General features: G+C 43.4%; 1 protein-coding gene across 3 annotated transcripts in view; it reads left to right on the forward strand.

The window, feature by feature from the left end:
• PIKFYVE (phosphoinositide kinase, FYVE-type zinc finger containing) overlaps positions 1-20,072 on the forward strand; it is a 455,233-nt gene that overhangs the window by 78,928 nt on the left and 356,233 nt on the right. For all 3 annotated transcript variants that reach the window (XM_073633422.1, XM_073633423.1, XM_073633424.1), the window contains exons 6-7: positions 11,354-11,561; positions 14,543-14,629. In XM_073633422.1, coding sequence (XP_073489523.1) covers positions 11,354-11,561; positions 14,543-14,629 — 295 coding nt within the window. The remainder of the gene's footprint in view (positions 1-11,353; positions 11,562-14,542; positions 14,630-20,072) is intronic.

Raw genomic sequence — 20,072 nt, forward strand, 5'->3', positions numbered from 1 at the left:
CAGGGTGAATATGTTCCAGAGCTAGGAATCTGAGACAATCTGATATGTATTGCAATTGACAAAAGGGTTTGGCAGCACTAGATCTTTAATATGTTTACAGTAGTTGCATTTACCACATTTAAAGGTGCCCTTAGGGAGAGATCCACAAGGGTCAATAAGACCACCAGAAAAAAAGTGACTGGACACCAAAGTGTCCTTAATTAATTTGTTTCAATGGAATGTGATGTGTGGCTTATCCACAAAGCGTCCAATGGATCACCTGTTAGTATATGCCAATGTTTATCCATAATTTTGTCTAATCTGGTTCGACTGAATATTGAACGCAACAATAGGTTGTATTTTAAACGGTGTATCGTCTGAATCAACAAGAGTAGGTCTCTCGGACTATCTCTTGCTCGTTTGGTAGGCCACTTTTAGGCATTTGCTGCTATAACCCCTTTGCAGGAATCTTTTTGTTGTAATTTGGCTGCCTGCCGTTCAAAATCATTTGTGCAATTCCTGAGAATCCTCATATACTGACCCTTGGGTATGCTTTTTACAAGATGTCTAGGATGGGCACTATCAAAATGCAGGAGAGTTACCCGCAGTGGGCTTCCTAAATCCATTTCTATGTATTTGTTGGAGTCTTTTTTTTGCCTGATCCAAAATGCTAAATTGTTTTCATGCATAGATGATGTAAATTTGAGATTAAACGTTCTCATTTAATTTAAATAGAAAATCCTCAAACTCAGCCATTGGGCCTGACCATAACACAAAAATGTCGTCATTGTACCTGTGCCCCAATCCAATGTGGCGCGGTTACATCGACAACTCACTTAAAAAAACAAAACTCGTACACCCTGCAATAAAAGTAAGTTGAGTCTGTACAAACTCAAGCAAGCTCAGGACAAATTTGGTTGTAGTCCTGATAATCCGTACTCCTCTCCCTGAGGAATGATGAGATAACCTGGAGCCCTTTTTCATGGGTTATACTGGAGTATAACTGCTCCATTAATGGAGGCTGAAATGGTTTCTTCAGTAACGCATAAGTTGTCCAAAATGGTCAGATGTGGAATCTCCCCCTTTCGTACTCAAAGTATACTTTACATGTGGTCATAGGTAATCGTCTGAGTCTGCTTGCTTTATGAGTGAGAGACTCAATGCTCGACATGATCGGTCTACCTGGAGGTTCTATTGTGCTCTTATGTGATGAAATTCACGTGTTTTGGACAAAAAAGGATTATTGAAATGTGCAAAATTAATTAGGGCCTCGTATTGTCTTTGAAAAAGTGAAACATCAGATTAATTTTACGATACCAACGCCTATTGTTTAGGATCTTTTTACACATAGCAACATACTGGGTCTCCTGCATTATGACAATGTTACCCCCTTTTTATCCGCAGGTTTAATCACGATATCACTACGATGTAATACCAGGCACTTAGACACCTTCCCGCCCAGACCAATTTTCAGCTTTTAGCGCTATTGCAATTTGAATGACAATTGCGTGGTCATGCTACACTGTACCCAAACTAAATTTTTATCATTTTGTTCTCACAAATAGAGCTTTCTTTTGGCGGTATTTGATCACCTCTGCGGTTTTTATTTTTTTGCGCAACAAATAAAAAAAAAACGAAAATTTTTTTTAAAAACAAGTTTTTCTTTCTGTTAAAATTTTTTGTAAATAAGTTTTTTCTTCAATGACGGGCACTGATATGGCGGCACTGACGGGCACTGATATGGCGGCACTCGTAGGTGGCATTGATGGGTACATATGGGTGGCACTGATGGGTACTTATAGGTGGCACTGACAGGTGGCACTGATACTGATTGGTGGCACTGATGAAATTTATTGGTGGCATTGCTGGGCATAACTAAAACATAATGGTGCACAGATTGGGCACATGTGGATGGCCATGGGGTACATACCTGGCCATCCACATGTTGCCCCTTCCCTGGTGGTCTTAGTGGCGATCCCTGATAGTCCAGTGTGGTGATCTGAGGGGGAGCTGCGCTGATAAACAATCAGCACAGACTCCCCCTGTCAGGAGAACCGCCGATCAGCTCTCCTCTATTCGCGTCTGTCAGACACGAGTGAGGAAAAGCCGATCAACGGCTCTTCCTATTGACAGCGTGATCAGCCATGATTGGACACGGCTGATCACGTGGTAAAGAGCCTCCGCCGGAGGCTCTTTACCAAGATCGGTGGAGCGGTGTGTCAGGCTGACCCACCGATCGCCGCGATGCGCGCCCCCCGCGGCGCCATGGTATCCTGCTGGACGTCATATGATGCCCAGTCAGGATAACGGAACCACTTCCCGGACGTCAATCCGCTATAGGGCGGGAAGTGGTGGGTCTCAAAGGCCTGTACTTGATCTCTAGAAAAATTTTGGGGTCCCGCATACTTTTAATATCTTGGATAATCGAATCCAAGAAAAGCTTGACTCTGGTTACTGGTAGAGGGGAATGAACATGGGTTTTTTTTTTTTTTTGTATTCTTGGACCAATATGGTGCATTTGGTTCTAAGTGTGTTAGTTTTAGTATTAGTGGTTTCACAAGCCTGAAACATCTCTCCAGGACTGTCCCAGACCCCAACTTGTTCCAGGATGGTAAGTATCTTGAGTGTCTGATAATCTGCTCTGGTATAATTAGCAGATTTAGATCTAGTCACCGTCTGAGATGGCGTTGCAAAAAATTATTTAAAGTTTTTAGTTTACAAGTGTAAAGCTGCAAGTCCTCAACAAGATCAGATTTGTAATTTGTCGCAGTTGTGGGCAGGACAGAAATTCAAACCCGATTTTTAAAAAAAAAATTTTTTTTTGCACTGATAGTTCATCAGAAAAGGGAAGATCAGTGGGGTTAATAATATCAAATGCTGAGTTTGTATCCGGAACCACTGAGGCCAAAGTGTGTGAATCCTGTGTTAGTGATCTAGTTGTGTTGTGTTTCCTGTATTTGTGCGAGCAGTCTCTGGGTTCCCTAAAGGAAAAGTGAGATGTGATATTTTGGAATCTTTTTTTTGGAATCTTTTGGTGGCGGTCCTGCCATAGGTATATGGGGGACTCCAGATTTGTGCGAATGGGGCCCTGATGAAGGATTCCCCATATTACGTTCAGCACGTGATGGTGTTGAATCCTCTGATTCAGAGGAAGGAGGGGATTTTCTCTCCAAGTACACAGAATGTGTATTTGGAGTGTGTATGCGACCACTATGTGTATCTTCACCTGTTCTGGATTTCCGTGAAGTAGGACCAGTATGTCCTTGCCTGGAATGCGGTCTAGAAGATTGCTGAAAAGATGCAACAGAGGAAGAGATATCTGACATATTGCCGTAATTTGACTTTTTTTTTTAAATTTTATTTTAATTTTTTTTATAATTGGTTCACTTTCTTTTAACTCTCTGACCATTATTCATAGGCCATCTATGTGCCCGACCCGTTTTAAATGCTATCATGTACTTCGAAAAAATTTTTGTTTTTGCTATCCACTAACTGTTATATTTTGTCAAAGTCTTTGCGCTCCTTATCCTGTTTCCGGAAAGTTGAAGATTCCTGATAAGAGTAAACTAATGGGCTGAATTTCCTCCTCCTAATTTGGATAATTCTGTTTCATAATGTTTAAGATATTCCAGCATGTTCAAAGAGCATGCCATCATATTTTGTTCCCATTGATGGTGAAAAAAACTTGAAACCGTAATCCTATTGGGACAATTTTTGCATCTATATATGATTTAAAAAACTGTGTGCCAGTAAAAGCGAGATTTTTGCTCCTAAAGCATCTTGAGCTTTAATAAATAAGACCTCCTATCTTGGGTCTCATCGTTTGTCCTTTTTTATTATGTCATTCTTAAGTTTCTGCATGTGCTCCTGCCAGCCTGCCCCCCCCCCCCCCCCCCACCAAAAAAAAAAAATCGTTCATTAATATTAGGGGTATATAAAGATAGGAAAATAAATCTAGATAGAACCTAGTTTTGCCAGCACCAAATTATCTGTCTATCTATCTCATATTATTGGAACTTTAAACTTACCCCGTGTGCACAATTGCAGATAAATACAAACAATACATACAATATGTCTAAAGAGGTGTGTGTGTGTGTGTGTGTGTGTGGTCTTCTAGAAGGGTCAACGTGTTTTTGCGGATAATCCACTTCGTCAGGACCAGTAGAGTTAAGACCCATACACACGATAGGACAAACTTTCCCGTGGATTTTTGTACAAAGGGCGTCGGCCGTAAACTAATTAAGCATACACACGGCAGGACTTTTTCAGCCAACTTTCACCTTTTTCAGCTCTTTACCGCCACCCTTTGGTCAACTTCTGTATTGTTGTCTGATCTTTTGCATTGGTTCTGAGCATGCGTGTTTGTACTTTGGACTAAAGTCCTATGGACTTGTGTATAGAGGTCGACCGATATATCGGCCGATATTTGGCGTTTTTTACTTAATCGGCATCGGCCGATTGTGCTGATAAAAAAGGCCGATTATAACTTCAGCCGTGACTTGCAAATGACTTCTGTAATAGAAGTTAATGCAAGTTTCCTTAAGTTATCTGTGGAGAGGATTCTCTCCTCCTCTGGGCAGCCTGCCAAGTCTGATAAGAAGATACATCGTATCTTTTAGGTTCTTTTTATCAATAGACTGAACTCCGTGTGTAGAAGCTCTCAGTTTAACCATTTAAAGACTAAATCTTTTCTGACACTTGTTGCTTACAAGTAAAAATCCTGTATTTTCTGCTAGAAAATCACTTAGAACCCCCAAACATTATATATATTTTTTTAGCAGAGACCCTAGGGAATAAAATGGTGATTGTTGCAATATTTTATGTCACACGGTATTTGCGCAGCGGTCTTTCAAACGCAATTTAAAAAAAAAAAATACAGTAATGAATTAAAAAAAAAAACCTAAGCAGTAAAGTTAGCCCATTTTTTTTCATCCAAAAGTTTTGATTACCTGTTTTTGTGTATTTATTATTTAAGATATTTTTTTTTTTTTTTCTAAATTCTACATACAAGTGAACTGATTGAAGGTTTGTTTTGTTTAATGTTTAAATGAAAAAAAATTTCTGTATTACTTAAGGCTGCTTTCACACTGGAGCGGGCATGCGTTGATGGTAAAACGCTGTTAGTTTTAGCGGCGCTTTACCGTCATTTTAGAGGCGCTATTCGGCTGCTAGCGGGGCACTTATAACCCAGCTAGCGGCCGAGGAAGGGGTTAAATGCGCCCCTGAAGCGCCGCTGCCAAAACACTTTGCAGGCGCTTCGGCAGCGGTGCGCATTCATTTCAATGGGCAGGAGTGGTGGTATACACCGCTCCAAAGATGCCGTTTGCAGGACTTTTTTTTACATCCTGTCAGCGCATCGCCTCAGTGTGAAAGCACTCGGGATATCACACCGAGACTGCAGGGGAGCCGTTTTACAGGCACTTTACAGGCGCTATTTTTAGCCCAAAAGTGCCTGAAAAACGCCCCAGTGTGAAAGGGGTCTAACTGTTAGATTTTATGAGATGAAGGGAAAAAAGAAAGGAAAAAAAAAAATCGGCCAAATATATCGGCCCAAAAAAATCGGCATCACATATCGGCCATCGGCCACCGCGATTTCTAAATATCGGCATCGGCATCGGCCAGAGAAAAACCCATATCGGTCGACCTCTACTTGTGTACACACGATAGGATTTTGCACCATAGGACTTTTGTTGCCGGAAAGTTTGTCTGTTTGCACAGCCAACATTTGTCCAATGAAAACCGAAAAAGTTTGTCCAATGGAGCGTACACACGGTAGGATGTTGCCTTAAAACAGCTAATTTGCATGTTTGTTGTCAAAAAGTCCTATCGTGTGTATGGGCCTTTAGACACATTAAGACTGATAATTCAAACAATTTAAAAAACAATCCAAAACGGATGTAGTAATATACTCGATGTCAGTGGCGTCACTAGGGTTGGTGTCACCCGGTGCCGAAAAAATTGGTGTCACCCCCTCCTCCACCAACTACCTCAGTACAGACCCCCCCCCCCCACTAACTACAGACCCCACTCCATCAATATAGACCCTCTCCCTCAGGACAGACCCTCTTCCATTAATATAGACCCCCGCTCAGTGCAGACCCCCTTTCCTCAGTATAGACCCCCCACTAAATACTGACCCCCTCCCTTATTGCAGACCCCCCCATCAGTTCAGACACCCTCCCTCAGTGCAGAGTCTGCAGACCCCCCTCCATCAGTATCAACCTCCCACCTCAGTGCAGACCCCCCCATCAGTACATACTCCCCCCTCAGTGCTGACCCCCATCAGTATGGAATCCCCCTCTCAGTGTAGACCCCTGCCCATTGGTATAGAATCCCCCCTCAGTGCAGAGCCCCCATTAGTATAGAATCCCCCCTCAGTGCAGAGCCCCCCATTAGTATAGAATCCCCCCCTCAGTGCAGAGCCCCCCATTAGTATAGAATCCCCCCTCAGTGCAGAGCCCCCCATTAGTATAGAATCCCCCCCTCAGTGCAGAGCCCCCCATTAGTATAGACACCCCCCTCAGGGCAGAGCCCCCATTAGTATAGACACCACCCCTCAGTGCAGAGCCCCCATTAGCATAGACACCCCCCCTCAGTGCAGAGCCCCTTATTAGTATAGACATCCCCCCTCAGTGCAGAGCCCCCATTAGTATAGACATCCCCCTCAGTGCAGAGCCCCCATTAGCATAGACACCCCCCCTCAGTGCAGAGCCCCCATTAGCATAGACACCCCCCCCCTCAGTGCAGAGCCCCTATTAGCATAGACACCCCCTGCACCCACACATACATAAAGTTTACAGACCTCAGAACAGCGCGGATGATACACACAGCCGTGTGTGTCCCTCGGGCTCCCCCTCCTCTTGTGGAAATGTAAACAGAGAGGAGGGGGAGGCGGCTTCAGTCCGCTGCGCTGAGGGACACAGCGCAAGTCCGGACGGAGGAGCAGATCAGGGCAGCGGGCAGTGTAAGCGGTGCGTGCAGGGCCGATCCTAGGGTCACCGGCGCCTGGGTGCAGAAATATTTCTGGCGCCCCATGTGGGTGTGGTCATCTTACCAACTCCACCCCTTTACAAATGATTCTATGGCAACGACTCAAACACAGAGCTGCTCCCCTAAGAAGTCTTTGTTACCCTGAAATCCTCCCATGATCTCTTAACAATAAAGAAAATACAGGAAGAGAGAACACTAATGAGACCTGGAGGGGAGTCTCTCTGATCCACACAGAGAGGGCTTCTGTTAGAAAGAGTCCCCAGACATAATACAGGATACGGTCAGAGACTGCAGACATGATACAAGAGCTGGACAGAGACTGCAGACATGATACAAGAGCTGGACAGAGACTGTAGACATGGTACAGGAGTTGGTCAGAGACTGTAGACATGGTACAGGAGATGATCAGAGACTGTAGACATAGTACAGGAGACGATCGGAGACTGCAGACATGGTACAGGAGATGATCAGAGACTGCAGACATAGTGCAGGAGACGATCAGAGACTGCAGACATGGTACAAGAGACAGTCAGAGACTGCAGACATAGTACAGGAGTTGGTCAGAGACTGCAGACATGGTACAGGAGTTGGTCAGAGACTGCAGACATGGTACAGGAGTTGGTCAGAGACTGCAGACATGGTACAGGAGATGATCAGAGACTGCAGACATGGTACAGGAGATGATCGGAGACTGCAGACATGGTACAGGAGATGATCGGAGACTGCAGACATGGTACAGGAGATGATCAGAGACTGCAGACATGGTACAGGAGATGATCAGAGACTGCAGACATGGTACAGGAGATGATCAGAGACTGCAGACATGGTACAGGAGATGATCAGAGACTGCAGACATGGTACAGGAGATGATCAGAGACTGCAGACATGGTACAGGAGATGATCAGAGACTGCAGACATGGTACAGGAGATGATCAGAGACTGCAGACATGATCAGAGACTGCAGACATGATACAAGAGAAGGTCAGAGACTGCAGATATAATACAGGAGATGGTCAGAGACTGCAGTTCCTATGGACATTAGTAGATAATGGCCGATTGGCCCTCTCACCTGACCCAGCGATGGTTCCTCTGATCAGGAGTAAGCTCACTCTGAATTGCCCGTGGGGACTCCGCTGGGTAGCACCCAGATCTGTATTCTCCATTCCTTTCTCCGCCAGGGCTGGCACCAGGCTGTGTGGCTTTCCCTCTGGTGGCGCAGGGCAGCGGGGTTTCCTCTCTGATGGTGTTCCCTGAGCACTGCCCTCTCCCTCTGGAGTCCTGGGTGCACTTCCCTGAAAGCTTTCCCAGTCTCTCTCTCTCTCTCTCTCTCTCTCTCTCTCTCTCTCTCTCTCTCTCTCTCTCTCTCTCTCTCTCTCTCTCTCTCTCTCTCTCTCTCTCTCTCTCTCTCATTCAGCTGAGCCTGCTGTGTGGACTGCAGTTTCCGTGTTACAGTGGGGCTGCCAGTCCTCGGGACTACATGTCCCACAATCCTCTTCTCCTTTTTCTATTCTATTTTTCCCTGGCTGATATGAAGGCGGGGGAAGAAACATAGTGGGAGGCTGTGCTGGCCAGCGCTGCTCACTAGTATAGCAGTGCACGTGCGGAGGAGAGGGAGGGGAAGGGGCGAAAGAAGAGCCTGCAGCTGCAGTGACGTCACTAGGGTTGGTGTCACCAGGTGCGGCATAACATGGTGTCACCCTCCTTCCACCAACTTTAGTCGCCCCTCAGTACAGACCTCCCTCCACTAAGTATAGACCCCGACTAAGTATAAACCCCTCTCTCAGTACAGACCCCCCTTCATCAGTATAGACCCCCCCTCCATTAGTAGACCCCCACCAGGACAACCCCCCCTCCATTAGTACAGATCCCCCCAGGACAAACCCCCCCTCTATTAGTACAGACCCCCAGGACAAACCCCCTCCATTAGTACAGACCCCCTAGGAGAACCCCCCTCCACTAGTACAGACCCCCACAGGACAAATCCCCCTTTTCATTAGTACAGACCCCCCAGGACAAACCCCCCCCCTCCATTAGTACAGACCCCCAGGACAAACCCCCTCCATTACTACAGACCCCCCAGGACAAATCCCCCCTCCACTAGTACAGACCCCCACAGGACAAATCCCCCCTTCATTAGTACAGACCCCCACAGGACAAATCCCCCCTTCATTAGTACAGACCCCCCACCAGGACAAACCCCCCTCCATTAGTACAGACCCCCCGGACAAACACCCCCCCTCCATTAGTACAGACCCCCCAGAACAACCCCCCTCCATTAGTACAGACCCCCCAGGACAAACCCCCCCTCCATTAGTACAGACCCCCCAGGACAAATCCCCCCCCCCCCTCCATTAGTACAGACCCCCCAGGACAAATCCCCCCCCCCTCCATTAGTACAGACCCCCCCCAAGACAACTCCCCCTCCATTAGTACAGACCCCCCAGGACAACCCCCCCATTAGTACAGACCCCCAGGACAACCCCCCCATTAGTACAGACCCCCCCAGGACAACCCCCCCATTAGTACAGACCCCCCCAGGACAACCCCCCCCCATTAGTACAGACCCCACAGGACAACCCCCCCATTAGTACAGACCCCACAGGACAACCCCCCCCCATTAGTACAGACCCCCCCAGGACAACCCCCCCCATTAGTACAGACCCCCAGGACAACCCCCCCCATTAGTACAGACCCCCCAGGACAACCCCCCCCATTAGTACAGACCGCCCCAGGGACAAACCTCCCTCTATCAGTACAGATAGACACATTAACACCCGGGCAGCAGCTAGAGAGGACAGTGTGCAGCCGCGCTGCCCGGGTGAAGAAAAGATCGAGACAGGCTGCAGGCAGCAGCTTAGGCGGGAGTGAGAGACAGCGGAGGAGAGAGAGAACCTGTGTCAGGCTGCAGGCATGGGCCGCCCCCCCTCCCCCCAGCGAAGTCACTGCACGGCTGGTCTCTCTCAACACAGAGACCAGCCGCTCCAATCTCCGGCGGCTGCCCTCCTCTGACAGGAGGAGGAGGGAGGGGGGACAGGCTCTAGCAATGTAAAGCACAGCGGCGGCGGTGAGCTGCTGCGGACAGAGCTATTTCTGGACACGGAGGGGAGGAGGAGGAGGGAGGGGAGCACTCTGGCGCTTCAGCACCCCCACCTCTGTGGCGCCTGGGTGCACTGCACCCCATGCACCCGCCTGGGACCGGCCCTGGGTGCGTGCCGCTACCTACGGGTGTCACCCCTCTGGCGGGTGTCACCCGGTGCGGCCCGCACCCACCTAACAACGCCACTGCTCGATGTCCATGGAAGAAAAAGGGTCAATGATCTGAAAAAATAGCCTGCCACCCCATGGGAGGGCAACCATCAGGTTAAAATATCAAGGCCAGGTAAACCAAAGTCTGAGTTGATATGTATATAATATTATAGTAAATCAAAGCTGAAATCCAAGTAGATTATAATGCATGTACTGTGATTGAAGGGCTCACCACACCTCAGATGTAAAAGATGGACAAGTGACGCATAAAGCAGCAATAATTCAAAATTCCTAATGGGGCCCAATTGGCTCAGACTAATAATTGCAAGCCACAGTCAAATTAAAGAAGTCATCTTCACAGGGCGCTAACCCACACTCAATCTTGTACAGTATAGAGATCAGAGATGGTATATCTCACCCCTCCTTCCAGGATAGCAGCATTATACTACAAGCCTTCTAGAAGACCTTATGCGCAGACTTGTTTGTAATGTACTATATTGATAGCAACATATATGCTTTTTATAATTTGTAAAATAAAGACTAATTCTTTAAACGTATGTTTGTGTTTATATGCAATTGTGCACACAGGGATTTATTTAAAGTCTCAATACCCATTCTGCCTCTTTGCTACTATATATGGGATAATACCCCTGTGTTCACTTTTTTTTTTTTTTCTCAATATAATTACACTCCCTCCCACAAACACAAATTCCTCGCAGTGTGCGATTCAGCGACATGAGAATCTGCTCTAAATCGCAGTGTTTCCTGCATCGCACCAGTGTGAACTGGCACTTAGTGTCTCTATTTCCACTAAACGGCTATTACAGTGCACTTGCTGAAATCTTTCCTAGTGAGTGCTAAGTGGGAAAGTTTGTAACTAGAACAACAAGAATAATCTCAAACTGCATTCTGTGTGCCAAAGACATACATTCACCAAATAATCTTGGTGTCTGTGCAGACAATGATGCCATTTACAGGTGCTGGTTGGCAATTAAAGTGGATTAGTTCACAGGGTTTTTAATATTAAACTTCTTCACATAATGAGCCTGTGTTTAAAAAAAAAAAAAAATTAAAAAAAAAAGTGTTACCTTTTTGTGAGTATAATGGTATGTTTTATTTTAATATTTGTGTCCTGAAGGTGATCTTCGGGCTTGTACCTACTGTTGCAAGATTGCCATAAACTATGCACACTCCACGGACAGCCATGTCATTGGGGAAGACCTGAATGCATTGTCTGAATCCTCCTGTTCTGTTTCTGTATTGGATCCTGGAGAACCACGCACACCAGTGGGAGGAAGGAAGTCCAGTCGCAATATTTTTTTAGAGGAAGACCTTGCCTGGCAAAGGTAAATTTTTAAGATGGATTTATTTTTTTTCACAACAGTTGTCAATGTATGTTAATCCCAAATAATAATTTAAAAACATTATTCCTTTTTGTCTGTTACTCATGTAAACATAGATTGCTTCTGCATTTGTGTATGTTTATGGAATCCAAGAAACTCTCAAAATGTTTTTTTTTTTTTTTTCTGCTCCTAGAAGCTGAAGCTCAAGAACGCTAATAGTCTAAAGTAGTGTGTATGGACACAGAGGAGAACACTCTTTAGCTTCTAGGAGCAGAAAAAAAACACCTAGTGTGCATGGGGCCTTAGTCTCCAGCTCAGGAGCTCTGTCTGTGTATGTATATTCCTGTACCCCCATCCCTAGCTCAGCAGTAGATTTTACCTCCTGCCATCCCAATCATAAGTATCTTTGCAAATACTACAGCCATCCCATCAGTTAGGATTTCTTTGAAAATGTTCTTGTAATTTGTGTACAGTCATATTGTGAGCACAGGTAACCACCATGTCAAAGGATATTTTGTGTACACAGCAGTTGGTCTGTGGAGTAATATAATCCTGTAAGGTAGAAGAAAGCTGTTTTAAACAGTGCAGTAGATATGTATAGCATTATTATATGTGAAAATCATGGTGAAGGCACATGCAAACTGTGCATTGAGCAGCACACTACCTGTTCTCACTACTTGCACATGCACTCATCTTGTCCATCCAAGTTTCCTGCTTAATAAGAAGAGTGCCAAAGAAGGGAATACTGTATTTATTTGTAGTTACTTGAAATCTGACTTTAGGGCTGTGCCCTGCCCATACCATTGCACTGAACAATCCAAAAACATCAGAAGTCATGACTATCAACCTGATTGGCTGGAGGGCTGGTGGGTAATGTAGCTCTGAAGACAGTTTGCACAATATGCAACATACTAGTAGATCATATTTCTGATCATTGTGGTTGTAAACTATATTTTTGTATTATCTTGCTTATGAACATGTCATGTGCAATTTAATCATGTTTTCTATATTGTATTTACATTTTACTGGGTTCCATCTTCTATTACCAAATTTCTATTGATTTGAAAGAAAAATTAAGTGGGATACAGAAGGGTTGTGGTAAGGTAACTAGATAACGCATCTACAGATTTGGTGCCAGCAAATACAACCAATATAATTAAAGAATGAGCTTGGTCACAAAAGAAAAAATGCCTAGTCTTGGTCGAGAAAATTAAGAAGTTTCTGGATTGCGTCTTTAGTAAGCCACTGGCTCTAAATAATTGCCCAGGCCCTGTTATGAGGGAGGTTATTGATTTCAAGACACTTTTCTTAGCTTTGTAGTACATCCATCATGTGGAATGTACACCGTGTCTGGTATCCTTTCAGTGCACAGTCTTTCCCGATGAGGCAGTGGTCCACGATTATTCTAATTGAGGCTGGAAAAGTTCAGGATCTTGAGACAGATGGAAGTGGGAGGCCTGGGCAAAGGTGTGGAGCAGGTCTTTTGCAGTTGTCTGTCGCTCTCTAGGTGTGTGGCTTTTCCCATATCTATATATCTAAATCAATCTCTCTCTCTCTCTCTCTCTCTCTCTCTCTCTCTCTCTCTCTCTCTCTATCTCTCTCTCTCTCTCTCTCTCTCTCTCTCTCTCTCTCTCTCTCTCTCTCTCTCTCTCTCTCTCTCTCTCTCTCTCTCTCTCTCTCTCTCTCTCTCTCTCTCTCTCTCTCTCTCTCTCTCTATATTATATATATATATATATATATATATTATATATATATATATATATATATATATATATATATATATATATATATATATACTCATTAAAAAAAAAAAAAAAAAAATTGCAGAAACCAATGGAGCAGTTGGATACATAAGTAGGTATTAATTTAGACAGAAGTGCAGTAGTGTAATACCAATAAAGGAATGCTTTACATACGTTTTGGAGAGCAAGGACCATGGCGCTTTTAGCGCTAATTGACTAGATATCCACTTGGTTGTCTTCAGTTTGGGTAGTTCCAAGCTCCTTGATCCTTGACAGGTGTGCAGGTGTATTATACCATTAGCGGAACACTACCACATTTTGAGAGCGAGGACATTGGAGCTTTTAGCACTAATTGACTAGATATCCAGCCAGTTGTCTTCAGTTAGTGTAGATCCAAACTTCTTGATCCATTCAGTTTGTAGGTGGTAAGGTTGTGCATATTAATAGTATTGAGCGATGATGGGCTAGAAGAGATGTGGGGTTCAGTTCAACATCTGTTTTTAAAAGATGTGAGTATAAATGGGGGTGCCTAGGCTGTGAAAATATCACAATAGAACATAGTGGAAAATTGCTCAGTTCGGGGCTTTGTGGGAATCCTGGAAGTCATGTAAAAGGTTTAATGTTGGTAATCTACATTTTGGAATTGTCTTTAAACCTATGTAAAAGAAAGGGACTCAAAACTATGGTCAAAGATTTGGTGGGAGCCAAACGAGGTTGGGGATGGGGTAAAAGTCTACTGCATTGAGAGATTCACATTAGGGGTATTTGGTGAGCTTGTAGAACAGCAAGATGTGCTATTTTGGCTGGTTTAATGGTTTAAATTAGTTGGAATAGTTTGCTAGTCCCAGTTCCCCATTCTGCTTTGAATGGTACATAATGGTCTTATGGTCTTGGTTTAGATTGTCCCTCAAAAAATTAGAAAATGTCATATTGCAGAATGCACAAGATGTTAGAAGTAACATGGACAGGACAAACCCTGTAGTAATACAGAGGTTTTGGTAGGTGTCTTTTAATGGCCCTGTTTTCATTTTCATTGAAAGCCAGTGCTCATTCAGCAAGGGGAATTAAACGTACAAGTATTTCAGTCTAGGTTAGAATTTATTGTTAAAGGTTTAAAAACTTTCATGTGGTTTTAGTATACATGTTCCTTGAGTGGGCTCAATCCTACTTCTAATATCTAAAGTTCTTTTCTATGGTTTGAAAAGTGATGATTGATATTGCCTTCTCTTTATGCTGGTTTAGCCTTGTTCACCAGGATTCTACTAAACCGCTGACAGCACGTCTTGCTTCAGTTCAAGAAGATCCTGGAAAGTCACCTGCAAGAAATCGGTGAGTAAGGAATTAACCCGCATATTGTCATGAGCCCAAGGGTGCTATTCAGGTCCAGAGCGATGGTCCGTTTTCAGTCCCTAAAGACCCTTTCGAGAGTATTTCCACTGTGAAGTGCAAAGCCTAGAGCCAGGCCCAGTGATTTTGAAAGGGTAAGACGAGGTTTCCTTGAGGGTTGACACCAGTTCCTGGCTTTTAATAGTATAGACCTGCAGTGCGGGAGCTCGCAATGCAGTTTTATAGGCAGAAGAATTGAGAGATAGTCACTTTATTTTGAATAATCTTCCTTTTTAACTAAGGTGGTCTACGTGGTTTGGATGTGGTCAGGGCAGTCAAGAGTCTACCAGTCGGTCATGGCCTTTGCAAAACTGAGTTCCTATTTGTTCTGCCTAAACAACAATTGAAATTGTGGTGCAAACAAAATGCTAATGCACCATCCACATGAGTTGGCCTCTATCCCCCTCTAGATGAATGTGAAAATACGCTTGTGTGTAGCATAGGTAGTTCATAAAATGTTCGTAAGGAGTGCATAAAAATCCCATAGGAAGGGTGTTGTACTTAAGTAGGCAGCTCCACCAGAGACAGGAATGAATCTCTGAAATTACAAAAAGGAACACAATGGGGCGCCGGCTATGTGCAGCATCCAATGGATTTATTACAATTAAAAAGTCAAATGCAAACTCACAGAAATAATCCTACATTGGATGGGAATTGTATACCAGAAGAGCTGCTTGTTACAGCAAACATGTTGTCAGTAAGGAAACCAAATCCAATGTGCCAGGAAGTGAGGAGAGCCAGTGTGGGGCACCAGGCAGGATGTAATGCGTTTCGGAACTCCTAGCCAGTGTCCAATCACCTGCTGCTAGGCTACATGGAACCAATGGTTTATGAACAAGTCTTACACTGTACTCCTTGATAAGTATTTTAGACCACAAAACCAAATGAATGTTGCTGTGCCTAATCCGTGACTAGTGCTAATACCTCTTCAAATAAATGTGATATAATACACTTGCCATAGTGTTCAAATAAATGTGCTTGTTCCTCAAATGGTAATAAACAAAAATATAAATATGGGCAAGGCTTTCCTAAAATATTTCAATAGTGTGCTATACAATACATGCATAAAGTGATCCTTTATCGCATTCAAAGCAGAGTTGTACAAACCTGAAAAAAAAATAATATACCGTGAAATTAGTGTGCCACTCTTTCTCAATCCTCATACATAGTTCAGTTCATTATGCACTTAAACTATAGTCAAAATGAAAAAAAAAAACTGTGATGTAAATCTGTAAGCTGTTAAATATGTCACAGGTTGTTTATCAAATAACCGTAAGGATTATCACATATTTACCTTTCACTCCTGCAGCTGAAAGCTCTAATGTTTATTTCCTGTAATCGGGAGACAACTGTGCTTCCTCTTCTCTGAATGCCTCCCTTGTCCCCTTTTGTGTGATGCCACTCTGTATAAACTACAACGTGCCATCATGTTGTCATTGGGGGAGTTGCTCATACAGTCCATGAAAAAGCCCCGACATCTCTATCATCAAAGTCCCGCCAAGGCTCCGCCCACTCCTGCATTATTGGCCTGCGATGCCCTTCCTAAGTTCCGCCCACTCCCACCTATCTTTGAGCCTGTTCCTGTCTGCTTGGTTTCTCCATGAAACAGAAGAACACAAGCTAAGAAAAGCACCCAGCGTGAAAAATCTCTGTGAATTAAAGTATAATATAATTTATTATAAAACAATAAATAAGCAATATAAAATTTCATACAATTTAACCCTTAGATTTTTTTTTTTTTTATCTTTTAACAATAAAAGAAAATTAAAGCTATATTATACACATAAACCTGAACCCTGTGCACTGGACAAAGCATGCTCCTGAACCCTGCATAATGCATGCTCCTGAACCCTGTGCTCTGCATAATGCACACCATGGTATCCTTGGTTGTCTCACAAAGCCGAATGTGTGTCCCTTTTTTAATTGCATACAGGCTTATGCAACAGAATATATCCTCATGTTGTAGTATGTTTTCTAAGAAGCTTTTATTGTTATTTGCACTTACATTATGGTTAAAATACAGCAGCTAATGTTAACAGTGGGGCTCAGAGGCTCCCGTGTCACTTCTGGGCTCGGCAGCGTCACCCGGCTTCACCCAACGTGTCATGGCCACGCGACTTCCTCAGGGGTATGGGCCCAGGTGCACATGCGTCCTTATATATATGCTGTTGACCCAAAACTGCCATGGTAACGTTTCTCTTTCATCAAATACAATCCATTGTAATTCTACAATCATTTCTTTCTCATTTGAATCCAGCTTAACATAATCTAACGTGTGTGTATATTTGTGCTCATAAGTTTACATACCCTGGCAGAATTTATGATTTCTTGGCCATTTTTCAGAGAATGTGATTAACACAAACTTTTCTTTCTCTCATGGTTAGTGTTTGGCTGAAGCCATTTATTATCAACTGTGTGTTTACTCTTTTTAAATCATAATGGCAACAGAAGCTGCCCAAATGACCCTGAACAAAAGTTTACATCCCCAAGTTCTTAATACCGTGTATTGACCCCTTTTAACATCAATGACAGCTTGAAGTCTTTTGTGGTAATTGTGGATGAGACTCTTTATCTTCTCAGATGGTAAAGCTGCCCATTCCTCTTGGCAAAAAGCCTCCAGTTCCTGTAAATTCTTGGGCTGCCTTGGATGAACTGTACGTTTTTGAGATCTCCCCAGAGCGACTCAATGATATTTAGGTCAGACACATGGCCACTCCAGAACTTGCACTTTTTATTCTGCTGTAGCCAGTGACAGGTCAACTTGGCCTTGTTAGATTATTGTCTTGTTGGAATGTCCCATGCGCAGCTTCCTTGCTGATGAATGCAAATGTTCCTCCAGTATTTTTTGATAACATACTGCATTCATCTTGCCAACAGTTTTGACCAAATTTCCTGTGCCTTTTGTAGCTCGCACATCCCCAAAACATCGGCAATCCACCTCCGTGTTTCACAGTAGGAATGGTGTACCTTTCATCATGGGCCTTGTTGACTCCTCTCCAAATGCAGTGTTTTATGGTTGTGGCCAAAAAGCTCAATTTTGGTCTTGTCACTCCTTATGACTTTGTGCCAGAAGGTTTGAGGCTTGTCTCTGGGCTGTTTGGCGTATTGTAAGCGGGATACTTTGTGGCATTTGCGTAGTAATGGCTTTCTTCTGGCGACTCGACCATGCAGCCCATCTTTCTTCAAGTGCCTCTTTATTGTGCATCTTGAAACGGCCACACCACATGTTTTCAGAGTCCTGTATTTCACCTGAAGTTATTTGTGGGTTTTTCTTTGCATCCCAGACAATTTTCCTGGCAGTTGTGGCCAGCAGCAGTGTTCTTGATTAGAGTTTGAACACTGCTGATTGGCATTCTCAATTCCTTGGATATCTTTTTATATCTTTTTTTCCTGTTTTATACAGTTTACCTTTTCCCGCATATTCTTTGCCAATTCTTTTGCTTTCCCCCATGAATCAGAATCACGAAACATCAGTGCAGCACTGGATGAGAGATGCAAGGGTCTGTCCAGAAATGCATTGACCTTTTTTATAGACACACGCTCACACACACTAATTACAAACAAACAGATTACAGGTGAGGATGGTTACCTTTTTTAATAGCCATTCAAACCCTTTTGTGTCAACTTGTGTGCATGTTATCAGGCCAAAATCACCAGGGTATGTAAACGTTTGATCAGGGTAGTTTCTGTTGCCATTATGATTTAAAAAGTAAACACAGTTGATTGATAATTGGCTTCAGCCAAACACTAACCATGAGTGAAAAATGTTTTCTTTGTGTTATCCATATTCTCTGAAAAATGGCCAAGAAATCATAAATTCTGCCAGGGTATGTATACTTATGAGCACAAGTGTGTGTGTGTGTGTGTGTGTGTGTATGTATGGTGCAAGACTGCAGAGCATAGATGTGGACTGGAGAAAACTGCTTTCACAGCTTTCTCTAGATTTTGGTATTCTGTCATGGGGCTCTGTAGTTTGGAGATTCCATAGTGTTTTGGGTGTTTTTGTTTTGAGTCCAGATTTTGTAGATGACCAGCAGGGTGTGTGCTCAGGTGAGGGTATGGGAAGACCTCATGGCTCCCAGTTGGAGACTGCTCCACACCCAGAGACAGGAGGTCTCCAGGAGTCAGAGGGGCTGCAGGAGGCAGCCAGAACATGTGTGACTGCAAGAGGCAGTGAAACGACCTGAGGACTAAGGCCAGAGCGGAGCTGTGAGTGCTAAAGTGAAGCCGTCCACATTGAAGAATCCTGTCGTCTGTGTGACCAGGATAAAGAGCAGAAGTACTGATAAAGAGAGCCAGGTGGGCTAGCATTTTCCCTTGTGTATTTGCTGGAGAACAACCCCTGCATTGGAAACCTTTTGTTAGCCTTTTTTTTTTTTTTTTTATAAAAAAATGGGCTACCATGCCCTAAAATTTATATACTGTATTTATTGGAGTATAACACTCACAATTTCACCATGAAAATCGGTTGCAAATAGCGTGTGCGTGTTATACGCCAATACTTCAATTTTATCTGCCTTGAAGGGGACAGGGAGGGGGGCAGGACGAGTGCCGTCAGATTACTTACAGTGAGAATCTCCTGTTTACTTGGTGGCATCTGTAATAGGAAGTCCCGTTTCCTGGGCTGCCATGGGACCACTGTTCTGTCTATCATAGGAGATTCTCACTGTATGTAATCTGTTGGCGCTCGTCCCACCCCACTCCCTGTCTCCTCTAGGCTGCAGATGGGCATCGATCAGGCTGCATTGATGGCAATAGTGAGGCTGCATTGATGTGGACTGATGAGGGTGCATTGATGGCACTTGTGAGGCTGCAGATGAGCATTGATCAGGCTGCATTGATGGCAATGGTGAGGCTGCAGATGGTCACTGACCCTTATTTTTCTTCAAAGTTCCTTATTTAAAATTTAAGTGTTTTTTTTTTTTTTTCCTGAAACTTCTTAAAATGAATGTGCGTGTTATACGCCGATAAATATGGTAGTTCCTGACTGGCTTGAATACCTGACAAATGCATCTACTATGTGTATATATATATGTGTGTGTGTGTGTGTGTGTGTGTGTATATAATATATATATATATATATATATATATATATATATATATATATATATATATATATATATATATATATATATATATATATATATATATATATATATATATATATATTTTATAATATAATTTTTTTTTTTTTTTTATTATGTGTTTATATTGCTCCCTCCTAGTGATCAAATATGAAAATTTTAAGACCTTGAGCCGACAAGAATTTAGATGGATTTACGAATAGCAGACTATGACCCCCAAAGGAATGAAAATTTGAATTTGACCTAAATTGTTTTATCAGCGTCTTTCCCTCCCTTTTTTTTTTTTTTCATACCGTTTTTCC

Source organism: Aquarana catesbeiana, linkage group LG06 (genome assembly GCF_042186555.1).
Source record: "Aquarana catesbeiana isolate 2022-GZ linkage group LG06, ASM4218655v1, whole genome shotgun sequence".
Lineage (NCBI taxonomy): Eukaryota > Metazoa > Chordata > Amphibia > Anura > Ranidae > Aquarana > Aquarana catesbeiana.